General features: G+C 37.8%; 2 protein-coding genes and 1 long non-coding RNA gene across 3 annotated transcripts; 2 read left to right on the forward strand and 1 right to left on the reverse strand.

The window, feature by feature from the left end:
* Positions 1 to 286: 286 nt before the first annotated feature.
* LOC113775796 (laccase-7-like) lies at positions 287 to 4,112 on the reverse strand. The gene is made up of 6 exons (XM_027320812.1): positions 4,020 to 4,112; positions 3,042 to 3,193; positions 2,248 to 2,492; positions 1,926 to 2,054; positions 821 to 1,771; positions 287 to 678 (listed from the first exon to the last, which is right to left on the reverse strand). The coding sequence occupies exons 1-6, from the start codon at positions 4,110 to 4,112 to the stop codon at positions 548 to 550; spliced, it is 1,701 nt and encodes a 566-aa protein (XP_027176613.1). The 3' UTR covers positions 287 to 547.
* Positions 4,113 to 13,251: 9,139 nt separating this feature from the next.
* On the forward strand, positions 13,252 to 15,166 carry LOC113775731. Its single transcript, XR_003468925.1, has 2 exons — positions 13,252 to 13,614; positions 14,522 to 15,166. It is a non-coding gene; the product is annotated as an uncharacterized LOC113775731 (long non-coding RNA).
* Positions 15,167 to 15,809: 643 nt separating this feature from the next.
* On the forward strand, positions 15,810 to 18,733 carry LOC113775332 (transcription factor MYB1). Its single transcript, XM_027320162.1, has 2 exons — positions 15,810 to 16,428; positions 17,026 to 18,733. Exons 1-2 carry the CDS (start codon positions 16,083 to 16,085, stop codon positions 17,889 to 17,891), a joined length of 1,212 nt encoding a protein of 403 aa, XP_027175963.1. The 5' UTR covers positions 15,810 to 16,082; the 3' UTR covers positions 17,892 to 18,733.
* The last annotated feature ends 542 nt before the right edge of the window (positions 18,734 to 19,275 follow it).

A 19,275-nucleotide genomic window follows, 5' to 3' on the forward strand; every position in this document is an offset into this window, starting at 1 on the left:
TATAAAAAATTAATCAAAGGAAAGATTTTCAAATTAAGAAGCGATCCTCTACATAAATTGGAGCAGTTGAATAGGTCCAGAGTCGAGGCTGCATCAGTCGGAGTAGGCGGGGCGGATAGCGTATTGAATTGGCCTCCAAGACGAGACTGAGTCCAAGAGTGCGTGCAAGAAATGCAACTCTTTGTTAATTACTAATTGATTTTGTGCTTAGCTTGGCTGAGATTTTTTTTTGTGACATCCCTACCAACTACACTGCTAAAACAAATTCGGCCAACAACAATTTAAATTCTGGAATATATTTTATTATTTCACTCAGGAAAATATTATGAACAATTTAAAAAGAAAAAGAACTTTACATAATAAGGAATTATGGTAATCACTAAGCAGCAGCAGCATTGATTGAACAAACCTTTTCTGCATTATGTTTTTCCAGCAAACAAAGAATCACAAGAAAGAATATGCTTGAGAGAAGTCATCAAACAAATGTATTACGTAAAAAACAAAGAGGTGTGAGCGGATGGACTTTGGGGCCTGGTGGGGGCTGTGATCAGCACTTGGGGAAATCAGCGGGAGGCGGAGGCAGCGTTGTTGATGGCGTCGGCCCGTTCTCTACCACGAAAGCCGTGGCTAGACCCCATGGCAAGTGCACATCCAAGTGACAGTGCAAAAACCATACACCTGCACGGTCAATTCAAATACCACCACATTTTTTTTTTGTTATTAATTAGTCCAAAAAATCGATCTAATTAGTCAAGTACAAGTATTGTTTGATAAATAAATAAATAAGGGAATGGCTTGGATTGGTTATGTCAGTGCGAACCTGGATTGTTAGCCCGGAATCTGATAACAGCCCATCCACCCGCCGGCACCCCGATGGTGTTGCGCTCTTGTGGATTGTCAAAATTGAAGTTTTTACTGTCCCTGGCGTGATCGAAGTTGCCGAATCCTTGGGCCAAAACGTAGAAGTTGAATCCGTGCAGGTGGACGGGGTGGTTTTCCGCTCCGATGAAAGCCGTGTTCTGCAGCACCACTTGAACCGTGGCGTTGAACTTCAGCTTCGTCACTTTGGTTGACTTTGTTGTCATTATGATGGCCCGATTGAGGCTGTTGCTGGAGTTTGTGTAGTCAAACTTGAGTGGGGGTTGACTGGGGAAATCCGTGGTGTAGATTCCACCCACGTTTTCGTAATGCGCTTGGAGCAATGACATCTTGGTGGGCAATTGGAAGGACGCGTTGTTCATGCTCGCAGCTAATCTCTGCCCCAATGGGCCTCCGCACGTTGCATTCTTTCCGCAAGCAGCCAGGCCCAACCCACCCGTGACGAACAAGTGCAAGTCCACCTCACGAGGGACCGGCCTCCAAAATGGGCCAGTGACCAGTCCAGTTAAATTAGAATAGAACTTGTGGGCCGTGGGGGTGTCGTTGAAGGCCGGGAGGACAGGCATTCTAGGTGTCGATGGCGTGGCGCCTTCATAGGCCACGATTCCGGATGTAGTGGTGTTGTCGAAGGACACACCGGCGGCACTGGCATATGGTCGCGCGGCCATGTAATACAGTGCCGGCGGCTGGTCGGCGGTCAACAGGACATCGGTGGTTTGACCGGGGGCGACCAGGACGACGTCGGTGACGTAAGGATTGGTGTAGGAAGCATCGACGGCAACAACCGTCAAGTTGTGATCGGCGATCTTGAAGAAGAGTTGGTTATTGAGTGCAGCATTGATGATGCGCAGGAGATACGTTTTTCCCTTTATCACCTTTATCTTGTGGGTATCTAGAGTAAAATAAAGCCACCCCCATAAAATATTAAATATGAACGAACTCCAAGCAATTTTTTGCCCTTATTATTAATGCTACTAAATATTATTATTTGTGACCGAAATTTAAGGATAAGTAATAAAACTCCTCTCTCATGCATGAGTACTTACAATTAGAAGAGCAGGGGTATAGATCGCCGGGGAAGCCATTAATGGTGTATGCGTCGGAGTTGTTTGGTGCAGCTCCGGAGGCTAAGCCTTGTCTCTCTACGTCTACAACATTTGCATTCCAATACTCCCCTGCAAGAAGCATAACACATCTTTAATTGGTTGGTTTTTTTTTTTTTTTTTTTTGGGGGATTGACCTGTATTGGTATCAAATTTTTGTTCTTACAAATCATCATATATATTTACAGGATGATAATATGGCAAAATGTTGAAGAAACAAGAAAGAAAAAAGAGGCGGGGATGTGGGTAATAAGTTGGCACGTACCTAAGATGATTGGATATTCCCTGTAGGGTTTGGGAAAAGGGTAAGTACGACCAGCCCTGGGTCGAATGATAAGAGCACCATAAACAGTAGCCCGAAGCGTAGAGACATGGGCGTGCCACCAAAGAGTGCCTTCCTGGCCGGCGACGTTGAACCTGTAAGTGTAGCAATTTCCGGGGACAATCGGGCACTGTGTTACATAACCAGGTCCATCCGCCCAACCGCTCAGTGTCTGAAATATTCCATGCCTGCGTATTCACGTATACAAAACAAAATAATAATTATATGTTTGCTGGTCCTTGTTAGACGTAAAAGTCATTATTTCAATCAATCATATGCGTAGTTCTCTTCTCTATAGGTGCATGGACTAATATCATAATCAAACTACGAAGCACTACTACTGTTCTATCTCAAGTTTTGTAATCAACTTTAGCTCGCCTGGCTCCCAACAAACTTTTGACTTAGAAAAATAATTTCTTTTTTTTTTTTATTATTATTGAGATTGACAAACATGTAAGCATAAAATATAGCTCTTTGTCGTGACTGTAAATTTGACACTGTCCATGATATGTGACAGTAATTAAACAAGAATACGAGATTATACAATCAAAGAAGATTCCTTGCGAGTTTGTTTCTTTCTTTAGGAAGACGATCGAGTGTGCATGCCAGATTAGACGGTTTTAACGTTGTACTTTTCTTTTTTTTTTTTTTTTTTTTTTTAACGTTCCACTTAATTGAAAGCTACATCGCGTTATTTTTAGTTTCATATGTACAGATGATGGAAGAAGTACAATTACCAGTGAATGGTAAGGTTATAAGGTGACTTGTTAAAGACATGGACAACCAGGGTATCCCCCTCTCGTACGCGGAGAGTTGGGCCTGGCAGACTTCCATTCACTGCTGTGATCACTTGTCTCCGGCATAGTCGGTTCACGGTAAGATTTTGCACCTGTAAGAAGCAGACGTTATATATTAAATCATTTAGCAGTATTTAAATGATAACAATCACTCACTATTTAATTTATATACCACACGTACAAACCTGAGTTAGCTAGAATATAAATTTCTATGCCAATTAATTAATTTGTTTAAGAAAAATCCCACCCTTCCTTTCAGACCCTCACTAATTCCTGAACTTTGAAGGCGGTAATACCAAATGCATGCCACGAAGTAAAACTGCCATCGTGACTTTACAATTAGAAATGTTTGACCCATGAAGCTTGGTGCAATATTTCAAGTTGTTTGTTACACAAGGGTAAAATCTCTGTTTAGGTAGGTAAAGAATTTTCAAACCCAAATACAAATAGGGAGGTAAAATCTCGTTTTGTAAAAGCAACTCTCTTGGGGAAGAGTCAAAACTTTTGTGAGATATCCCAGAGGAGGATGAATTTTCAAACATGAACTCGATGGCCTTCACTAATAATTCATACAGAATGCTTCAAATGAAGCAGGAAACAGGTGCTTGTGTCCCGCAAAAGAAAAGTGAAAACTGTCGGGGGCGAAAAAAAACAAAAAGGAAATGCTGGAGATGGCCCGCCTCCTGCATGAACAGCTTTTAGCATTACTACAAGCTTCCTCAGGAATGAAAGAGCTGTGGTACGTAAAGGTCGTACTCGGAATCTTCATAATGCTAGTAAAAAGATTACGTACTCGGAATCTTTATAATGCTAGTAAATAGTAATCTTTTGCTTTCCAAAGAATAAGACGGGGAAAGATTGTTTCAGGCATTAAAAAAAAAAAAAAGAGGAAGAAGAAGTTGGGCTAAGAAAGATTACATGAAATGAGTGCTCTACAACATCAGCAGAAGCAAATGAGCACGGCGATATGAGAACTAAAGCGCATGTCAACAAGAACACAGCCGGTGCCATGTTGAATTTGTGAAGCCCGCGACACGAAGAAATGACAAGAAGACACTTTTTTGGGGAGCCTGTCTTTATTTGCTTCAATGGGAGAATAAAGCGGCAAAAAGAATAGAAAATAGAAAACGAATCAAATCCTGAGTTTTGGAATGACTTTGCTCATGAAAGTACGGTGTATATATAGTGCTTGTGTAGCAAGAGATTTACATCCCAAGTCTTTCCCACGATTGCGTGTGCAAATAGATTAAAGAACCCAAAGTAATCGCAAAAAGATTTGAAAATCTGCGATCAGTAAAGTCAGAAGAGGTTTCGTTATCTAACAGCTTGAGTTGGCCATCGACGAATTACTAACATACCACCTACTAACCGATGGAACTTCATTCAACCAAATCCCATCCATCTCAGCATCGATCGTGTTGTTTTTGCGTTTTAATGCTGAATGATTCTACAGCTTCTTCTTCTACCTAGTATTGGAATGTCTCGACTTCTTTGGATACGTGTGGTAGGTAACGACCTTGTGCATTCCAACCGCAGCCTTTAGATTTCTTTATTTGTATCGCGACTAACTTTACGGTTTTTGGAATGAGTTCATACAAGTAGATTAGGATTCTCTTCGTTCCAACGAAAACTTGGACCTTCTTTTTACCTGTGATTTGTTAGTAATAATTTAAATATTCTTATGAACTAAGTGTTACATTATGCCATGTGAAGAATTATGGATTCAACTGGATTACATTTTAGCTATTTGATTGGTAAAACTCACCCATTCAAAATGATTTTCAGGCATAATTACCTAGCTCAGAAGGAAAGTGGTGGCGTACTTGGATGTTCGTCTGAGAAATGCTGATACCTAATACAAATAATGAATGAACAGAGGAGTGGACAAAGCGAAAATAGGTGGAGTTAGGGCACAAGGGAATAAATGAGTTATAAAACTCGAATTCAAACTCGAGCTCTCGATGTAAAATTTGAACTTTCAATTCGATAATAGTGTATACACTGTGAGTAGAGTATATACTATGAGATTTACTCAAAAAATTAATCATTTGCCAATTCCCAACCTCGCATATGGTCAACTTATTTGCTTCCTTTTGACTCGTGCAAATTCTGAAGGATGTGACCATTGGGGGGGCAACGGCCGCGGGAGATGGGAATTCGTGGGGAATAAGAAATTAATCCTGCAAGGGCTTTCCTAGTTTATTGAGGTATGCGCAGATCGTGGTCTTTTCAGTCTGCAGCTGTGATGCACAAAATTAATCAAAGCACAGCACCACTTTTTCTGGTGCTTAATTTATTTAACACGGATACCATTGCTCAACATTTGGTGTCCGAGAAAAGAAAAAATAGAGAGAGAATGACTAATTCCATTGATATATTATTGTCAAAGTGTGCCACTCTAAATTCATTTGAAACAACAAATTGACTGCGTCGCAGCGCTATATTCACAACCAGTTGGCTTCTCGTCCAACCATGTAATCGTCTGCAATAATTGCTGTAGGTGGGTAGCGCCGTAGCGGGTTAGGTTAAAACTTAATATTAGTATTGGCCAAGGAAATTCTGTCCATTTCAACAGAGAGATAAAATGTGTTTGATTTAAATACTTTAATGCAACCAACTGTCGTTAAGTTTGCTAGCCGAAGCACTACTGCTCTTTTGTTATTGTAGGATCTAGAACGTTGGAACACAACACTCAATCGGGCGATAAAAATATTCAACTACTGTACATCAATAATATGCATGCAGCTTCTATGGATGATCAGTCCAAATTCATATCCCGTTGTGTCCTTTCAAAATCACTTTTAAAATATATATATATAGAAGGTGGGGTGGGGTGGGGTGGGCTTGGGAAACTGTTAACAGACAGAACGGCTTCCTCCTTATCATCAACCGATTAATTCCACCTTCTAAGCTCTTCCTTGCAAGAACAAAATACCTAATATATATCCCCATTACATTTGAAAGAGTACAGTGGCTACAACTAGTTTTTTAGTCATATTAATTTTGACAATTTTGAAGAACATAAATTCATGCATGTAAAAGTGTAACTAAACTGTTCTAATTTCTATTGCTTGAGGTCGCTATATTCTAGGATGTTACTACTCCCTCCGTTCCATTTTGAGAGTCCTGTTTTCCTTTTTCGTCTGTCCCAAATTGTAGTTCACTTCTCAATTGAAAAATGTAGTTATCTTTTAATTTCTCTAAAATATCCTTATTCAATGTAGGTTGTTATTAGTATAAACTATTTTATTTAATATAGATTGTTAACCTACCTCATTTAATACATTTAGATTTTCCAAAACATGTTGATATATGAATAGCCAGCTTTGTTATTTTTTCAAGCCAAAATGTGAAATAATAATGTAAAATGAGGATTGATTCTTTCTTGATCATCAATTCAAGTTCTCGTAAACCATCAGTTCAAGTTTCCATGAATAATTAATATAAAGTTTTACTCTATTTAATGTAAGAGTATTTTAGAAAAATAGCAATCTAAATTTATTTTTTTCAATAAAGTTAACTATTTTTTCTTAAACTGCGTAGAAAAAAACTATAACTGTCAAAATGGGACGGAGGGAATATATAATTCCACATGATTGTCAATAGAAAGCCAACCAATTTTGATGTACCACCCAATCGACCAAACCTGTTGGCCCTACGAGCCAATTAGAAATCCAAATTTCATACGGCTGCTGCGGTTCAACCTTCTCCGTTGATGCGCTTGATGATTAGGTTGCTAGTACTTCTTTTTTTTTTTCTTTTTTTTTTTGGTCAAATATCAACTTCAATATATAGAGGTTGCTAGTACTTCAGTTCATTAAGTAATGTGTTTAACTTGTACCACACCCATCTCAATTTTCTAAGTTGACTTCTGCCCAGTTTAAAGAGCTTCGTTCCCTGCGCATGAGCCCGCCCCTTGCTCGAACATTCTTCTCTCCTGCAAACTGATAACTACAACTCGATATAAGATATTTTACGTTAGTACTATCATATTAGTTGAAATGAAAAATATAAATAAAAGAAGAAGATTTGGCTCAGGCTCTGTAACCCAAATCAATCCGTACATGTCTTCCTTTTAACCCTTCTATTCCCTCGTCTTTATGTTCATTATTAAAGCATATATATATATATATATATATATATATATATATATATACCGATGCTAGTCAATTGCTTCTTTTAGAGGACTACGAACTACTCGAAATTCCGAGCTGTACATGATAACTTTGTGATATCTTTAACAGTCCCCTTGTATTCATACAGCTAATAATAAGTAATGAATCACAAAGGAAATTTCATAGACCAATATACAGAACCGTAGGCTTTTCCCAACATGGATCAGTATTCCGTGTGTGACAAATGTAACCAGATATTAACAGCAACGTCGCAGTTTGGCTAATATATACTCCTCCGTCCCACTTTGATAGTCCTGTTTCTTTTTTCACACAGTTTAAGAAAAAGTAGTTAATTTTGTTGGAACAATTAATTTAGATAGCTATTTTCCTAAAATACCCTCACATTAATTAGAGTATAACTTCATGGGAACTTGAATTGATGGTAAAAAAAGAATCAACTCTCATTAAATGGGGTAGGTTTATAGTAACAGCATTGAATAAGGGTATTTTAAGAAAATTAAAATACAACTACATTTTTCAATTGAAAATTGGACTACATGACAAAAAAGGAAAACATGACTATCAAAGTGGGACGGAGGGAGTAATAAATTACATCACCACGATTACGAAGGAAATCCACACGAAAATTCATCATAACTATTCAACTAAAGGATTCGTTTTTGGCATTAATAAATATTTGAAGGATTTGGTGCATCAGGGGGCTGTATTGTTAAGAATAACATTTAATGCAGGAAAAATGTAGAACAACTAACGCGCGGAAGACGAACAGAAAATTTTAAAGGTAACATGCATGCCAAATGTGTACGTTCTAGAATAAGAAATACCCCTCCAGATCTCAACAGAAAAACGCTTATAATCACAACCTGCCGGAGCGGATTTATCTCAGGAAGGTTTTCGCTGGCTAAATCTACACTTACTTAAATTTTAGAAAATAAAAGATGCAAGTGGTACTAATGATTCCTTTTTTTCCTTCTTATTTATTCCCACGGGCTTTCTTTTACCTTAGTTCTCCTGATTTTGAAAAGGTTTCTACTGAACTACTGTGAAATAGAAAAATGTAAATGATGTTGCACTTAAAAACAATTTCTTGTATGCCCCATAAGTTTACCTTCTTTGGTATGCAATGTACGATATTTTTGTCCTCTTTATGTTAGGAGCAAACGAGCGTCTTATGCACTCAAACTTCCCTAGCTCTTATGAAAAAAGGGCAGGTTTTTTATTTAACAAAAACGCCAATTTGGTCTCGGAGTGTTGTCATTCTTGAACTCGAACTCAATTCCCAGAAGTACTGCTCGAGCGAGTTGCTTGAGCAGAGTTCGAGCTCAACTCAAGGTACTACTTTCCAGGCTTGAGCTTGGCTTGTTGGAGCTCAAGGAATTTGGCGAGCTTTTCATCGAGCTCGACCAGAGGTTTCCTGTGCAGACAGCTCATTTTCATCTGAATTGCATCCTAGTGAAGTTTATTTAACCACAAAAAACATCCATTGCTAAAAAACTAAAGCATAATCCAAAGCAAAAGTTCCAACTTTTGAAAGGTCTCATCAAAAAAACAAGCACAAATGAGAATTAACATCAATTTCTTTAACAACGGGTGGAGAAAATGGATGAAGTATTCTCCAATAGTCCAACTTATACAACGCGAGAAACTAGTGGGCGTGGATACCACAATGGAACTGATGTTACTTCACATTATCAGCTGCACCCTCCACTCCATCTCTCCAATTTCTGCCATCTGGTGCTTCAATTCATGACAGTCATCGTCGCTGCAATCAAGCTGAAGCACTAGTGGCTGTGGATATCGAGATTCAAGCGGAGCTCAAGCAGTGAAGATCGTTGGATGAATTTTGCTCGGAGACAATTCAGCCAATTCTGTTCGAAGCTCGAAACGGGAAGAAGAAGAAGAAGAAATTTCTTCTCTCACTGTCTTCTTTAATCTTTAACCTAATTCTATATTTTTTAGCAAGATGACACGTCTACCCTTTATTAATTTTATAACAAAGCTAGTTAAGGTCGTAATTATTGCAAATAAACAATCTAAAAGAGTAATTTACTTATTTATAATATGTTAATTATATATAAGAGCGAGTGCTCAATAGAGCACGACAAACTCTCGAGCACATAATATACCTACTCGAGCTTGACTCATAGACTCAATCGAGCAACTCGAGCCCAACTTTGATCGAGTTCGAGTCAAGTAGTGATTGAATTATTTGCGAGCTGGAGTCAAGTTGTTCAATTGTATTTCAGCCCCAGTTTAGTCCCTTACATTTTTAGAAAAATTTTTTTAGATCTTCATATTTAAAATCATCCAAAATAGTCCATCAAATATAAAAATTTTGCCCATTTGGTCTCAAAGCTAATTTTTACTCAATTTCCCGACAAAAAAAATGCATGCTTACTTCATGTGCTCATTATTGCTAAGGCAAAATGAAACACTCAATTTGATGTAAACAATCTACTCTTAAGAATATGGCAAAAAAAAATAAAAAAAGAACTCCTGTATAAAGGTTTCCATTGGTGCAAACTGATTGTATATCACCACTAATTAATAAACACTAGAATAGGCGATATTCACAGGTCCAAGAGTATCCCTTCGAATAAAAACTTTCACAGCCAATTGACAATAACAAGGATTCAAAATTATATAAGCAATAGGTCTTATGTGTAAAGAGTTTGGTAGATGAAAATTGAGGAAAAGGGAAGATCATGTGTATGTATATGTGCCTGTGTGTTTAAGGGAAATAAAATTTGTTCCTAATTTGGCTTTGAAATTATGGGTATGTGAGGCAGGCGTGCGTTTTTTGGCCAAAAAGTTAAGCAAAAATAAGTTTTGGGATCAAAACCGCAAAAATAAGCAGCCTTGTTTGGATTGCGATTTTTCGTCGAAAAATTACGTCGTTTTCCGTGATCACATTTCCCTATTACCTTTTTCCCTCACATACATCAAATCGCTACAGTAATTTTTCCATGAAAAATCATGGAAAATGCAATCCAAACAATAAAATAAAATATCCAAGTGACTATTTTGGTTGATTTTGAATGTGAGGGATTAAAAAAAATTTCCAAATATGTGAGGGACTAATTTGAGAATTTTTCCTTTAATTTATTAAAGATGGTTTTAGTGCTTAGTGATTAAGCCAAATGCTAAGAGCTGGATCTTAATTATACAGAAACAGCTAAGGTTTGTGATCATCATGATGGATTAGTTATTAGTAGTGATGATGACGAACAAGAATTAGAATTGGGAATGACTGCTGGCTAGCATTACACTCTATCTCATCGATTGGTCAAGTAATTCACGCGTGCAACTTTGAGATTTTTTCTTCTTTTTTGGGTTTGGTTGTGGTGTAACATTTTTATTTTGGGTTGGTGAAGTTGGTGGTTTTAAAGGCAAACTACGTAGCGTTGCAGGGGTTGATATGCTTGAAAAGGAGATCCCCAAATAAACAACTTAATTCTCATCGTCAACGTCCATTTGCATATTTTCTTTTTTTTCCCTTATCTTCTTCTTTGTTTATTTATTTATTTATTTTTTTGGAGTAAGGAATGGGAGGAATGGTTGAAGTTGTTAAGGAGCTGTTTTCAGAAAATAATTGGAAAAACCAACTTAAAATAGAAATTGTCGCCTTTCTCTTTATTAGGGTTGATCCTTTATGTTTAATTCTCCCGGGGTGGGCTTCACGGACAATTTATGATTGTTGTTAAAGTCAATGTTTTAAAAACCGGACCGTTAATCGAACCGGTGAAGTGAAAGGGTCGAGGTTCAACCGGTCGGACCGGTTCAACCTCGGTTCAATGAATTTTTTTAAAAATAATTTATATAAATATATATGTGCACAAAATAAGACATGTAATGGATAATTTAATACTTTATATGATGAAAAGTTTACTATTTTTGAATAACTTGGATTTTTAAAAATAAATTTTTTAAATTATAAGTTAAAACAAATAAATTTCATCTCAATTTCAATTATATCTACCAAAAAAATCTTAAATATAATCCAAAAATATCACAATATTTGAAATTATACAAAATTCACGTCTATGAGAATTTAGACATTGTGAACTTAAATTTTAATTTACATTTTGGAATTTAAATTTACAATTTAAAAAAGGAAGTTTGGAGTTCGAAGAAAATCAAGAGAATTGAAAATAGAAATGCAAATTTGATAAGAAACAAAAAATGAGATAAAAGTGAGTGGTTGTGATATTAAATAAATTGGGTTAAAGAAAAATAATTCTTTTTTAACTTTTTTAAATTTAATGGACAAAAACAAAATTAAAATATGGAAGAAAACATCAATAAATAAAAAATAAAGAGGTTTGATTAAAAAAATGAGTGGCAAAAGAAAAGATGATAGAGAGAGAGTGTGTGTGTGTGTGTGTGTTGAAGATTAAAAAGAAAGAGTCATGAAAGGATGATATTTTATAAAAAAAAATGGAACAAAAGAAATATGAGTGTTTGTTTTATATAAATAAGTTATCAAAAAAAACTAATAAGATGTGATAGTGCAACGGTTACTACATTGGTCTTCTATTACAAAGGTCTTGAGTTCGAATCTTGATAACTACATTTTGCAAAAAAAAAAAAAAGGAAAACTCAAAAACCGGAAATAACCGGTTCACATCCGGTTCAGCGGTTTCGCGGTCCGACCGGTTTTTGACCGGTTTCTTGACAAAGTCAAACCTGGCATTGAACCGGACCGGAGCCATGGCCGGTTCGCGGTTCAACCGGTCGAACCGGCCGGTCCGGTCCGGTTTTCAAAACACTGGTTAAAGTTTGGGAAATTATTTTATTTAAAAAGAATAAAAACAGTTGCACCTTTTCTCCCCTGTTTTTGGACCACCCACAATTTTTTTTTATTTTTTTAGCGTAAATGGAAAGTTCCGAATTTGATACCTCTTACTTACACTCATTTTCTATACCACCCAACTCATTCCTTCTCCCAACCCCACCAGTTTAGATATTGAAATTTCATGCAAAAAAAATATTTTGTCTTTTTAATGTGATCAAATGAGGAAAACTCAAAGAAATTGCTTAGTTATTAGCATGAGGAAACTACGTAAAAACTTTGTTAATACCCATTGCCTATTGGTCGTACATAAAAGTAAACAGCTATCAATATTTTTTTTTATATTAGTGTTAAGGGCACACTTAATGCGTGTGCAATTTAAAATAATTATTAATTTTTATGAATATATTAATTTTATTTTTACAAAATTAAATTTCATATAAGTTTTTCATGAAAATTGCAATTTATTAGTAATTTTTTCTTTAATACAATTATAGTTAATTTGACAGTTAAAATATTTTAAGGGAGTTATGTAAGACTACATTAGCAAATGTGATTAGATGATGAGGGTAAAAATTAATTTTTAAGACAAAATTAGGAGCTCAATAAAGGATACAAAATATTTATCCGAACTGCCACATCTCACCCTTTATGACTTGCAAGTCCTCTCACTCACAATAAATAAATAAATAAATAAAGGCATTAGTTCAAAGCTTATGGATGTAAGCTCATGGATGTTTGATATTTTAGCCATTACCTTTCCAATCACATTTCAACAAAAACAATAATTTGGTTAAATCATTTTAAACAAATAAAAAGGAAAAATATTATAGTATCATGGTACCTTAAAACAAAGTCAATATAAATTAAGTCCCCTAAGAGAGACAGGAGCCTTATATCTTACATATATAAAGCGTGAATAGGCTTGTGAACAGTGCCTGGTGGGCCGGTTATGCCGTGATTTGTGTGAGCTTGAGGGGCGTTTTGGTCTTTTGCTGATGGGTGGCGGTGGCTCTGCTGGTATTTTGCTTTTGTCCGCTGGCTCTCTTGCATTGTAACTTTACTCTGTCCGCGTGGCTCTCTTGCATTGTAGCTTTGCTGGCCATTTTGCTTTTGTCTGCTGACTCTCCTCTCAATTGTAGCTTTGCTTTGTCCGCGTGGCTCTCCATTTTGATAGTCAGCAATTACTATTAGTTAGTGGGCGGTTGGTCGGTCAGCAATATCCTTTCCTTTCTCTTAGCTTTTTTCTTCTTCTTAGGTTCTGTTCTTCTTCTTAGTTTTGTTGGAAAATCGCTCCTGTCCGGTGGTTTTGGCGGTCAGCAATTTCAGTCATTGCTGGCAGCAATTTTGGCGGTCAACAATTTCGGCTTTATTTCCTCTCATTCTTTTCTTGTCTTTCTTTACCAGGTGTCCAGGCGCGAGTTCATTCTTTTCTTGGCTTTCTTTACTGGGCGTTCAAGCAATTTTGGCGGTGAGTTGAGCTGAATCCAGAGCGCACCGCTTCAGAGTTTTGCGCGCTTCTACTTTTCCTTATTGTTTTCTCGGTCTTGTTTCCTCTGTTTCTTTTCTTGGCCTTCTTTACCAGGTGTTTTTCCCTTTCCTCATTCTCCTGTCTTTTTCCTTTATTCTTTTCTTAGCATTCTCTGGCCATTGCTTTTTCCTTCCCTTGTTTTCGTATTGAATTTTCTGAGGACGGCGATGATTCCTGATAGATAGTGTTGCTGTAGTTATGCCTTCTGTTACTGCTGCTACTTTGCTTTAATGCAGCTGCTACTTGGGTTAGGTATAGCTGCGGTGGATATTACTCAGTGTAACCTTGCGATATGTTTATTTGTTCTTCTTTGGCTGGAATTGGGGAACAATTGCTCTTTTTCTTATTAATGGAATGCGTTGATATAGCTGTAATAGTTATTATTCAATTAAATGTTAAGTTGTGTTTTTCGTTCCTTTTCTCTGTGCTGTAGATTAATGCCTTGAGAATGGGTCGGAATAGAGTATACGGAAGTTTGGAAGAGGCAATTAAACCAGAATTAACCATAAAACAGGTCTTTGCATAATTAATGCTTTTACAAATATCTTGAAATAATATTTCTTACTCCATTAAAACTTTTCCTATCAGAAATTAGCAGTGAGAATCCGGGTTCTGATATGAGTTCAGTGTTGCATGGATTGGACGATGAGTGGGGTACGGGGCTAACGAAGACAAGAGAAATAGGGGAATCTGTAAACCATTTGGCCTGACTCCTCAATGTGTTAATTCATTTTTTTAATGAAGCTGTTTAGACTTCACTAAGAGACATGAAAACTTACCTGAGTGTTGTTTTGATCGGTTAAGTAAATTGTTATCGCAATACAAAGGTGAATCTCTTTTCCAGATTTATTTTCTTTAGAATTCATCATATGCTAATTTCCATTTCAGATTTATTTTATTTATGCTTTCCCACTACTTTCTTTATGAGACTGGGGATTGCCAAGTTTGTCGCATGAATCAGGAATATATTTTATACTAAAGGCAAAACGAAGGGCTCTAGGAAATGTCTGGTGTTTTGGCTGAGCATCATCCAGCGGTAGCTAATGCCCTGATCGAATGATTGTTGGGTAACGTGTTCGATGGTGTGAGTGCAGCAAAGGGTGTATGTTCCAGGAAGGGAAAAGGAGAAGCAAACTGTTGAGCTGGAGGTCTGCAATCAGGGAATGTTCAAAACCGAGTTGTGTAACAAATGGCAAGAGACCGGGGAATGCCCCTATGGAGAGAACTGCCAATTTGCTCATGGAATTAAGGAGCTGCGCCCTGTACTTCGCCACCCAAGGTACAAGACTGAGGTATGCCGCATGGAGTTGAACGGTGGACACCGATGATGAGGAGAAGCTTATCAAGTCCATGAACATCAGGCCCTTAAAGCTACTCAATCGTTAGGTCCATGATTATAACTCCCCTAAATGATGTTAGACAACTGCAAAGGTCTTGGCTGGTATGCAACAGTGTTTTTGTTCTTCAAAGTAAGCAATTGATTAATAGGCAATAAGGCTAAGGTCTACTGATGTGATAATACTAACTGCTTGATTAAAGAAAAAACTGTATGATCCGTAGTCAAGGAGATTAAAAGTAACATTTCTCGGCAGTGCACCTTTGATGAGTTACTGTGCATTGTTTGCAATCATACACCTGGCTAATACCATTGCAAACCACTGCCACGGCCTAACGTTTCCCTGCTGACTTTTTCTGTCGGTTGAATAATTCTCTATGCCCTCCAATTTTTCAAACTCATGCTCATTATAATAAAATACCAGGTCCTAACTACCTGACGCATAGCGTCAGGGCAGAATACCTAGTATAATAGTAACGCAAGCTTGTGAATTTTGAAGGGACTCAAGTCTCGAGCAAACCATTAAGTGATGCCCCAACATATTATGAAATTTAATTTTGTAAAAATAAAATTAGTTTCTTTGAAATCACAGCTTCTTTTTTTTTTAATAAAAAATTTAGGTAGGTTCGATTTTAGTCACAGGTCAAAGTATGCCTTTAAAATCATAAATTATTTATAAATCCTTTTACAAAAATCATCCATCATCACAATTCTTATATTAAATACACACTCTTTTTTTTTTGGTGTAAAAAAGTGGCCCGTCTCGGCGAAAAAACAGGAGCAGCTGTACAATTGTCTTATTTTATGCAGGACGCGATGGTGATTAAAGATTGCCGTCAAACCCAGCGGAACTTATAGGCGTATTAGTCAGGGGGCTATGAGGTCTATGTTGGACTCTAAACCTCGCCCTTTTCTCTGTTTGAACTCTTACCATCGGAAAACCCCAAAAAGATGAGAAAAAAGGTGACTAAAGATTTACAGTACCGGTGAAAAGTAAAAACGGAAACCACGAGACCGCTTGAAAAGTTTTGCCCGCACTTTTGTTCACGCTTAAAACATTCCTGCAAACGCAGTTTGGTAGTGGTCAGCAGCTCGCCGCTGACGACGTATTTGTGCTTTCAATTTAACTCAACAAAATTAGTACTTCTTTTTTGGGGAAAACTTGGAAAAAGAAATATACAACGAGATGCAAGTTGTAACCGCTAATGACGGCAGCGCCAATGTCATCACGTCGGAAAAGCGAGACTCCGACGACGGGGAGGATGGCGTGGTGCTGATTGAGGATGGCAGTGGAAGCGGCGGTGTCGGCGGAAGTAGTAGAAGCAGCCAAGCTAACAGTAAGAAGTCACTGGACCGAGTCAAAGGACCGTGGTCGCAAGAAGAGGACGCGATATTGGGTCGACTTGTGAGCAATTTTGGGGCGAGGAATTGGAGCCTGATTGCCCGTGGAATTCCCGGTAGATCGGGCAAGTCTTGTCGCCTTCGTTGGTGTAATCAGCTGGACCCAGCCGTTAAGCGCAAACCTTTCACCGGTAAGTTTTCCAATTCCACTTCTTTCTACTACTATTAGAGTTCTCAGTTTTCGTACATTTAACCGCAGGAACGTTACAACAGAAGCCTGCCTCCAATTGTGGTTTTGTATGTTTCTTCATTTTGTTCTTTTGTTTTTTTTTTTTCCCAATCTGTGGTCTAGGATATAATCCAATTTCTGGGCTTATTTAGCTCGTTATACGGCACAGTCTGAGAATAAGTACTTACAGGTGCTTTAATTTGCTTCCCTTATAGTTCTGGGCGTAAGACGATTCTTTGAACTGTTGGATTCTTTGAACTGTTAGATTCAAATGTTGGTGCATTATTCATCTTCCATGAGTTCCGTATATGTTCAGTCAATCCTGTTATTGCTACTAATTTGTTCATTCTTTTACTTGAAAATGTGTACTGGATTTCCTTAGATCCTAAGCGTTGCCTGTCCTCATGTCTGTATATGGACTTATACTCCTATTCGTGCTACTACTAAGTAGAACAGTTTGTGCATCCTTCTCAACTATCTTTCTTCCTAGATAAGAGCTGCAATCTTTTATCCTTTTCCTAGAGGATGATGAGGTTGATAAAACCATCAATTGTGGCAGATGAAGAGGATAGCATTATTCTACAGGCCCATGCTATCCATGGCAACAAATGGGCATCCATTGCACGGCTTTTGCTGGGAAGAACTGACAATGCAATTAAGAATCACTGGAATTCTACCCTGAGGCGCCGTTGCATGGATTCTGACAAGTTTAAATTTGATTCCAGCCAGGTGATGGAAGATGCTAGTGCCGAAAAATCTAAAGCATCATCCAATGAGACTCTATCATGTGGAGATGTCAACTCGTCAAAGTCCTTGGACAGTAAGGATGTTAGCTCTAAGGAAAAGATGGATGATGAGCAGCATGAGAATAGTACTCAAACTGACTATCAATGCAGTTCTGAAGCAGGAGACCCTCCTTCCTTGTTCCGGCCTGTGGCTCGGATTAGTGCTTTTAGCGTTTATAGTTCCTTGGAAGTCTTCGAAACCTCATTGCCAAGTGCAAGGCTGGCTCACTTTGAAGGAACACTGGATCCAGTATTAAAATCTGGTAGTGGGATGAGCAATTTGTTTCAAGCAGCTTATGGTGATCAACTGATCCCTCATCAATGTGGCCACTGTTGCTTTGCAAGTTCTGGTACAGCGGAATCCAGGACCTCATTGTTAGGGCCTGAATTTGTTGACTATGCAGAGCCTCCATCCTTCCCAAGCCACGAATTAGCCACATTAGCTGCTGATATCAGTAATGCTGCGTGGTGCAAAAGTGGGTTACAAAATAACAGTGTGGAAAATGCAGCTAATAGCGTAATGTCTAGTAGATCTTACTTGCAAATCAGAGCTCCTGAAGGGAGTAGAATGTATGACAGTTTGGAAGATCGGAAATGCAGATTAATGGGCATGATGACTGAACCTGTGACAAGCCCGTGAAGCAGGAGGACTCAGCTCAATGGAATTTGAAGAATAAAAGGAGCTAGAATGTGGTTGAAATAAGCCTGCAGAAAAACTCATAAGATTAATCTCATGAATAAGAACTGCCCCTTCAAGAAGCACCCAGAGGAAGTGGTCTGCATGTGACTTGTTTGACTCGGAAGAGAAGATGATGCACTGATTAGCAACGTTATTCATGATACTGGAGAAAGCGTTTTTCTGATGTAGTGCCACTGATTCTAAGGATTGGCTTCTTTGCCTAATGTGTTATTCTTTGCCTGGGTGGTATGTGATGAAAGATATGGTGAAAAAGTGCCTCCTTTGTCTCTTTTTAGCTCCTGTTTGCTTTCGTATTTCCTATTCTTTTCCTGACACCTGGTGTAGTTACAATTTGAGAACATGGAGCAGTTTTATTTTCCTATAATTTAATGTTTCCTTCTCTGAAGCACAGGCTAATAATCTTACTTGTCCAGAAGAGTTTCACCACGTAAAGACAAGTATGCTAACTCTAATTTTATATTCCTTCTTTGTTCCTTTATGGTAATTTTCATACTCCATTTTTTTCCCCTGTAGGTTTGAGCTTCATTTAGTTGATTGTTGTTTTTCTTTTCTCCCACCTGAGTTGCCCTGTGCACGTGCAACCCTAGACAAAGAGGATCAGTTTGGAGTCACTTTTTGTGGCTATCTTCTTCAAAATCACTGCAAGCACGGATGCTTCTAACACTATTCTAGATACTTGTAATTTCTTCTCAATTTTGTCATCTCAATCTAAAGTTCAAACTTGTAGCATCCAACATCAATGAGAAAGCCCTCAATATATGGGAAATCTGAAGCTGGTGGTGCTAAACATGTTCTTAAGTTTATGTGACAGCTCCACCTCTCCTAAGGTGAACCAAAGGGTTCGGCGGATCGCCTGCCCAACTCTTGTCGGGACTCACTCACTCACTACAGTCCTCAATTAAATTACATCAGTCACATCCAAGAACATAGGGTACAACCTCAATAATAAACGAAATAACTTTTCCAATTTTAGAACGTATACTTACATACATTACAAATATCAAGTAGTGGTACAATTTCCCGAATAAGATAAAAAGTCCTCAGTTCTCAAAGAATACAATTCCAATATCAGTCTCAAGTATTACATCTTCTAAAGTTCCACGACTTCCCATTACACAAGTGAATCGAGTGCGAATTCAAATTATATAAGAGATATTTCATCCAGTCATACTAATAACTCATTACACGCGCTTCCTTTGCCTCGAGCCCTGTGGGGAGAAATTATATTTTTGGGGTGAGCTAGAAACTCAGCGAGTGTCCAATAAAATCAGTAATCAAATAAGCTTCACAATAGTGCATTTAAATGAGATTACGAATTAATGAT

This window comes from Coffea eugenioides, chromosome 6, assembly GCF_003713205.1.
Source record: "Coffea eugenioides isolate CCC68of chromosome 6, Ceug_1.0, whole genome shotgun sequence".
Taxonomy (NCBI): Eukaryota; Viridiplantae; Streptophyta; class Magnoliopsida; order Gentianales; family Rubiaceae; genus Coffea; species Coffea eugenioides.

Excerpts from the sequence above, each read along its gene's own strand:
- LOC113775332 (XM_027320162.1), top strand. The coding sequence starts at position 16,083 with ATGCAAGTTGTAACCGCTAATGACGGCAGCGCCAATGTCATCACGTCG. Across the intron at positions 16,429-17,025 it reads TAAGCGCAAACCTTTCACCG|ATGAAGAGGATAGCATTATT; the intron begins GTAAGTTTTCCA and ends CAATTGTGGCAG.
- LOC113775796 (XM_027320812.1), bottom strand. The coding sequence starts at position 4,112 with ATGGCACCGGCTGTGTTCTTGTTGACATGCGCTTTAGTTCTCATATCG. Across the intron at positions 3,194-4,019 it reads TTGTAGAGCACTCATTTCAT|GTGCAAAATCTTACCGTGAA; the intron begins GTAATCTTTCTT and ends TGCTTCTTACAG. Across the intron at positions 2,493-3,041 it reads TATAACCTTACCATTCACTG|GCATGGAATATTTCAGACAC; the intron begins GTAATTGTACTT and ends GTGAATACGCAG.